This window comes from Balaenoptera acutorostrata, chromosome 7, assembly GCF_949987535.1.
Source record: "Balaenoptera acutorostrata chromosome 7, mBalAcu1.1, whole genome shotgun sequence".
Classification (NCBI taxonomy): Eukaryota; Metazoa; Chordata; class Mammalia; order Artiodactyla; family Balaenopteridae; genus Balaenoptera; species Balaenoptera acutorostrata.
Genome location: NC_080070.1, coordinates 51,445,895 through 51,453,247, shown reverse-complemented (window position 1 = coordinate 51,453,247; position 7,353 = coordinate 51,445,895). Strand labels below are relative to the sequence as shown.

Below are 7,353 nucleotides of genomic sequence, written 5' to 3'. Positions count from 1 at the left end.
TAAAATTAAAAAAAAAAAAAAAAATCAAGTCTCCCAGTAAAAATGGTATTTTACCACACTAATCTTTAAATTTCATCACTGAAAATGTAATACACACCAATTTCTAACCTCTTGGAACATTCTGCCAAATGGATTTTAGTCACTGGAATGAATAATTGCTCAGAAAAGCAGCACTGCCTCAACTGTGGTATGATTTGGTAGTCAATATTCTTGTTTTCCAGTAAAAAGGAGATCTCATAAGCAGAAACACTGGACTCCTTGTGCTTTCATCGATTGAGAGAACGTTTCTGAGCAGCTTCTGAGCAAACATTTCTTAACAGGTTGATCACAGATCTGGGGTCCTCACTCCTCATAATGGCACTGCCAGATACAATCATGTTAGCTCCTGCCTCTGCACATTTATGGTTGGTGTCAGGACCTACTCCACCATCAACCTCAATGTCCAAAGATGGGAACTGGGTCCTCAACCAGTGAACCTTTGGCATCATATCTTCCATGAATTTCTGCCCTCGAAACCCAGGTTCCACTGTCATAACCAAGGCCATATCTATCTGATGAGCCCATGGTGCCAAATACTCAACTGTAGTTCCTGGTTTGATAGCAAGGCCAACCTTCATTCCATTCTCCCGAATGTCTTTGATCAAAGCCCCCGGGTTTTCAGTAGCTTCAAGATGAAAAGTATATTGATTGGCTCCTGCTACAGCCATTGGTTTTACCCACTGTTCCGGCCTGGACACCATCATGTGCATGTCAAAGAAAGGGTCCTGGCCTAGCTGCTTTTGGAGGCTTTCTACCACAGGGTGACCAAAGGTGATGTTGGGAACAAAATGCATCCAGGTGCAGATAATCAGCCCCAGAGTCCAGCGTCCGGAGGCACTCAGCCCCTAAACTGGCCAGGTCGCCGTTGAGGATGGACGGGCCAATCTTGCAGCCGGATGCCCTTCTTTCCTATTTAGAGAAGACCCTTCAATATTTCTTTTAGTGTAGATTTGGTATTGCTGAATTCTTTTAGTTTTTGCTTGTCTGAGAAATTCTTTACCTCTCCTTCTATTCTAAATGCTAATCTTGATGGGTAAAATATCCTAGGTTGCAGGTTTTTTGAATATATCATGCCACTCCCTTCTGGCCTGCAAAGTTTCTGCAGAGAAATCAACTGATAGCCTTATGGGAGTTCCCTTGTAACTGACTCTTTGTTATTCTCTTGCTGTCTTTAGAATCCTCTCTTTAACATTTGCCATTTTAATTATAATATGTCGTAGTCTTTTTGGGTTCATCTTGTTTGGGACCCTCTGTGCTTCCCGTACCTGGATATCTGTTTCCTTCTTTAGGTTTGAGGAGTTTTCAGCCATAATTTCTTCAAATACATTTTTTGATCCCCTTCTCTCTCTCTTCTCCTTCTGGAACCCCTATTATGCATAGGTTGGCATGTTTTATATAATCCCATAGATCTTATATGTTGCTTTCTTTCTTTTTTTTTTTTTTTCATTTGTCTTTCTGTCTGCTCTTCTGTTTGGGTGATTTGCATTGTCCTGTCTTCCAGATCACTTATTCATTCTTCTGTGTCATTTAGTCTGCTATTCATTGCTTCTAGATTGGTTTTTATCTCAGCAATTGAATTGTCTATTTTTTATTGGTTCATGTTTATAGTTTCTAGTTCCTTGTTACAATGATCTGTGTTTCTATTGATAATCTTTCTTAATTCAGTTAGCATTTTTATTACCACCTTTTTGAACTTGGGGTCTAGTAGACAGGTGAGCTCTGTTTCATAATTTGTTCTTTCAGAGGATTTCTCTTGTTCTTTTGATTGGGTGTAGTTCCTCTGCCTTTTCATTTTACTTAACTTTCTCTGTCTCTATGAATTTAAGAGAAACAGTTATCTACTGTGGTCTTGAAGGGGTGTTTTTATGTGAGAACATCCCTGTGTAGACTACGTATGTCCCACGTTTTTCATGCAAGGGCTGGTTTTGGTATGGACACCAGTCACATCTTTCCTCAGGGTGTGCTGGCTGTTATCCCCTGGACAGGGGGTGTGGTAGGTGTTGTAGTATCTAGAGCCTGTGCAGGATATGAGATGGGGCTTCCTCTCTTGCCACCCTGGCAGGGGTGGGGTCTGCCCCCCCCCAGTTGTTGGATTAGAAGCCCTGAGGGTTGGGTTCTGTCAGGCTCCATTGCCCTTGAGTGTGAGCCCTGCCTCAAAGGAGGTGATGCTGAAGCAAGTGAGGACCTATGCACGGCCTACACAGGCAGCTGCAGTTCCGCTCAGAAGCTGCCCAGGGTCACAACCCTTTCTCTGTTGTGTTTGTCCCAGATCTAGTGCAAGGCTGTGGTGTGGAGTAGCCTGGGGCTGGGGGTCGGGGTGTAGTGGCTGCAGGAACTGAGGTGGCTGTGCTGCCCCCTGGGATCTGGGCTGCCTCTGTGGCAAACTTCTCCCAGGACGCGTCTGCCCCAGACCTAGCGCTAAGCTGCGGTGTGGAGTGGGCGGAGCCAGGGCTCTCTGGCTGGGAGAGAACCCATGCAGACTCCTGAGCACACTGACAATGGCCATCACTGCAGAGGGAGTCTAAATTTTTAGCAGGCTCCTGGGGGGACCCTGATATACACTGCAGTTTGAGAACTGTTGAATTGTACTTGTTCCAGAAAAACTCCTCGCAAGCATCTGTATTTCCCTTCTTGCAAATATAACTCTTTGTCCCATCTGCTCTAAATGGCAAACAGTATTCACCGTTAGCTTGTAAAAATACTTCACATACGTCTTGGAAAATCTTTTAATCACTTTACTTTCTTTTCTCTGAGCACTTCTTTTTATCTTTGAGCTTTGGAGTGCCAAAGTGAGGTCAGTCCTAAATACTTTTTTGACCAACACTAACATCAAAAGGACTTCACTGTAATCCAGCTCATCTAAGCCATTTTCACCATTTATCTTCAGCCCAGTATTACCAAGGAGCTGGTCAGTGGATTGAGAACAGTTTATCACACTGACAAAAGATCAGGGTTCACTGAGCCACCAGACGTGTTTGGGGGCCACAGGCACTCAACTTCTTCTCCTGCCTGTTCCCTGGGAAAGGTGGACATGAGGAATCCCTCTAAGTCTTTGGGCAGTGAGGGGGACCCAGGCACTTGCCCCTGACCTAGAGAAAAGCTTTCGCATCTCATGCCTTTTCCTCTGAAGTTCAGTCTGCCTGGAATGGCCATCCCCACCTGCCGTGCCCATAAACTCCTATCCATCCTTCAAGTCCCAGCTCAGAAATGTGTAGTGATAATAAAAGCAATCATCATAAATCAGGTTTCCCTCTTCTGTTCTATCCTAGCATGCTATAATTTCCCTTTATAGCACTCATCAAATCTGTAATGATATATTTGTGTGAATATTTTATAAGCATATGTGTATCCTGGTTGACCAAAAGCTACATGAGAGCAAAGACCATTTGCCTTCTCACACTTGTACTTATAGCCTATTACCATGTCTGGCACATAGTAGGTACTCAGTTAATATTACTGGATGAATGAATTGATAGGTGTACATTTATTGAGTACTTCCACTGTGTCAGGCCCTGGGCTAAGTGCTCCTGATATATGGTTTGTTTTAATCTTCCCAGCAACCTTCTGAGGTAAGTATTATTATTACCTCTGTTGAATAGATAGGAAGTTGAGGCTCAACGATGTCTTGAGAATTTGTCAGGGTCACACAGCTAATAAGTAGGAGCACTGGGATTTGATAATAAATTTGTGTACCTCTAGACCTCAGCTCATTTGAAATGGTCACCCCCCTGTTACCTTCTTGGACACCCAAATACTAGTTAGTTGTTTCTTTGCTGTTTTTTTCTCATATCATGTCAGCTATTCCTCTATTACCACACTTACCACGTTACATCATCAGGATTTAAATATGTGTATCTTTGAGCTCCATGAGTGCATGGAGTTTATTCAACCAGCAGGCCAATTCCAACCACCTCATCCATACCCAGGTGCAATTACAATGCCGGACAATAAGTACCCAATTAACCCAGGATCAGTCTCTCTCAATACCTCATTGTCCCCTCCTGATAAAGAGAACAGATGCCATTAACGTAGGTTGACAAAGTAACCAAATGAACAAATAGCTCAGAGGCAGACCAACCATATATGGAAACTTGACATATGAGATAGTGGCTGTGGGAAAAGGATGGAGCCAGGACACTTGGTTATCCACATAAAAAGGAGTGAAGGGCTTCCCTAGTGGCGCAGTGGTTAAGAATCCGCCTACCAATGCAGGGGACGCGGGTTCGAGCCCTGGTCCGGGAAGATCATGCCGCGGAGCAACTAAGCCCGTGTGTCACAACTACTGAGCCCGCGAGCCACAACTACTGAAGCCCGCACGCCTAGAGCCCATGCTCCGCAACAAGAGAAACCACCGCAATGAGAAGCCTGCACACGGCAATGAAGAGTAGCCCCTGCTCGCCGCAACTAGAGAAAACCTGTGCACAGCAACAAAGACCCAATACAGCCAAAAATAAAATAAATCAATTTTTAAAAAAAGAGTAAAATTAGACTTCTATCATATACCATACACAGAAATTAATTCTTAATGGATTAAAGACTTCCATATGAAAAACAAAACTTACAGATATATAAAATGAGTAATTGCAGTGGTAATTAGGGAAATAAAAATTAAGACCATGATAAAATAATCATTTTAAAACCACTAAATTTGCCAAAATTAAGAAATCTTGTAATAGTGTTGGCAAAGATTTGGATCACTGCTGGTAGGGGTGTGTGTGTGTGTGTATGTATATATATAATTTTAGAAAAAAGTTTGGTAATATCTAATAAATTGTTATAGTCATACTATAGCATATGCAGTAAAAAAAAAAAAAATGATCATGTGCAGTTCCTGTGGAAAACAGCATAACAGTTCCTCAAAACATGGGATTACCATATGATCCCGCAATTCCACTTCTGGGTATATACCCCATGGAAACGAAAGCAGGTACTTGAGCAAATATTTGTACAGCCATGTTCATAGCAGCATTATTCACAAGAGTCAAAGGTGGAAGCAATCCAAGCATGCATCAATGGACGAACAGATGGACAAAATGCTGTGTGTATATATGTATATATACAATGGAATATTATTATCCCTTTTAAGACCATTGGTTAACTGATGCCAGCTAGTGCTGGACCTCCAGGATGGTGAAAGTTCTGGAAACTCTGAAAGGGAGGAAAGGCTGAATGAGATGGGATGCTGGTCTAGAAAATGCTCATGGGCTTTTTGGACAGTCTAGTTTAGAAGCACAGCTACTACTCTTTGCTAGGCTGAAGCACTGTTCTCTTCTCTCCAGGAAGTTCATTCTCTCTGATTAAGTGAGCCACCTCAGAAGGATCCAGATCCACAGAATCAGCCTGAAAAAGGAAAAGCCAAGTTGGAAGACACAAGAGACCTAACTTCAGGTATTAGAAAACCTGTCTTATAGACATGCCTTCACTCTGGGCCATTCAGAGAGGAGGCTGGGTATTTAGAGGCCACGGGGAAACCGTGTAAGCTTAGATCTGGGCAAGCATCCACGAGGTAGGCTGCCTGTGAGGTCCTGGGCAAGGTCAACCATATAGGCTGTCAGAGGTTCCAGGACTGGAGGCTGGGGAAAAGAGAGAAGATGACGGCTAAGGTCCTCTCTCACTCTGTGACGATAATTCAAATGCATCCAAATGTTAGACACCCCACCCGCCAGTAACAGCCCTCAGTCCTAGAACCACTCAGTCGACATCTCTTTTGAGTTGAGTTTTCTCTCTAATTGTTCCGTAACCCATTCTGATCTTACCATGAACCATCTTAGCCCTTTGAACATAATCTGTGCTCCCTGGAGAATTAAAACTGCTGCCAAGGCTTAGGTTTTACTATTGATAAAGCAAGCCGTGCATTTCACTAATAAAAAGCTGCTTAAAGCAGATGCATACATTTATTTTTTCTATGTTCCAGAAGGGTCATAGTTTGCTACCTCTTCTATAAACGAGTCTACCATCTTTTCAAGGTTTTCTCCCACATGCATTTTTAAAGCACTACCATATTCTGCCAACAAAAGTTCTGGAAGCTCACAAGATACTGAACTTGAAGATTTATATAAACAGCCACAGGCAGGTCTTTTCTGATACTGTCCAAGACACAGTAATGAAGAGGAACTCACAAATAAGTCAACTAAGTACAGTCACTTTAAAACCACAGATGGAAACGAGAGGCCACTGCAAGGTTTTGATCGATGCTGATGCCAACTTGAACACCGTGAGAAACGTGATGCCGGTGTCTTTTCCATCTGGCAGTTTCTTTTCTTAGCAGTAATTAAATCAGTGAAAATTGAATATAGTCATGCGAGTTGCTCACATTTTTTTAGCAGCAATCATGAAACCCAAATCCCATCGGTACACTTTGAAAATCTACAACTGGCAAATTTTTCAATGTCAGGTCCACGCTAGTTTATTTTGCAGGCTACTCCAGGGAAGCCAGGCATCAGCCCAAGTCTTCCCTGCAGGCAGGAGGAAGGCTTCTCCTCCAGAGCTGCAGGCGGAGCCCACTGGGCTCTGTGTCCCTTCCCCGGCACCATCCGGGTGGTGTCACCGTGAAATTTTCTGCGTGTGCTGCCAGCACTGGCATCCTGTCAAATCCTGGCCCAATACTTCAAGTGTGTATACGTACAGCTGATTCACTTTGTTATACAGCAGAAACTAACACAACATTGTAAACCAATAATGCTCCAATAAAGATGTTAAAATAAATAAATAAATAAAAATAAAAAAAATACTTCAAGCATGTGCTGAGTCAGAACAGGTGCAGGAATTAAGTAACCGCTTTGTACCCACATTTGCATATTGCAGCTCGTGAGCAAGTTGGCTCAGGTGTGCTTCCTCCTTTCTTTGGCCATTGGTTTCCCCTGCCCAGGATCAGTTGGCTGCCAGGCATGACCTGAAGGGTTACTTCATCACTGTCATTTGATGCGTTCCTGACAGCATGTTTGAAGTTGTCCTTTCATTCTTGTGAGGCCACTTCTTTCTGTTGTGGAATCACTTCTCCCCTCAGAACATACAAACATGCACTACCTACACGTGCCCCTGAACCTGTGTCTGGAGACCCTCAGGAAAGGGGAGCAATCATGACTTTGGTCTTAGGAGCATCTCACTACCTTTCTCCTCACCCAGACTGTGAAGCCAGGAAAAGAAGCAGAGGCCACCTTTAGAGACGGAGTAGGGAAAGTAAGGAGCTGACTCAGACTCACAAAGAACCTAGCAGTCAAGAGTGCAGACTTTAGCACCTCGTGCTGAGTGGGCAGTGCCAAATATGGACCTACTTTTTAAAGTTAATAGTGATTATGAAATAGGGGCTGGCTC

The 7,353-nt window shown here is 43.3% G+C and overlaps 1 protein-coding gene across 1 annotated transcript; it reads right to left on the bottom strand.

Moving 5' to 3' along the window:
* Window positions 1-113: 113 nt before the first annotated feature.
* On the bottom strand, window positions 114-846 carry LOC103013021 (ribulose-phosphate 3-epimerase-like). The gene has a single exon (XM_028163819.2). It carries the CDS (start codon window positions 831-833, stop codon window positions 267-269), a length of 567 nt encoding a protein of 188 aa, XP_028019620.2. The 5' UTR covers window positions 834-846; the 3' UTR covers window positions 114-266.
* Between the last annotated feature and the right edge of the window lie 6,507 nt (window positions 847-7,353).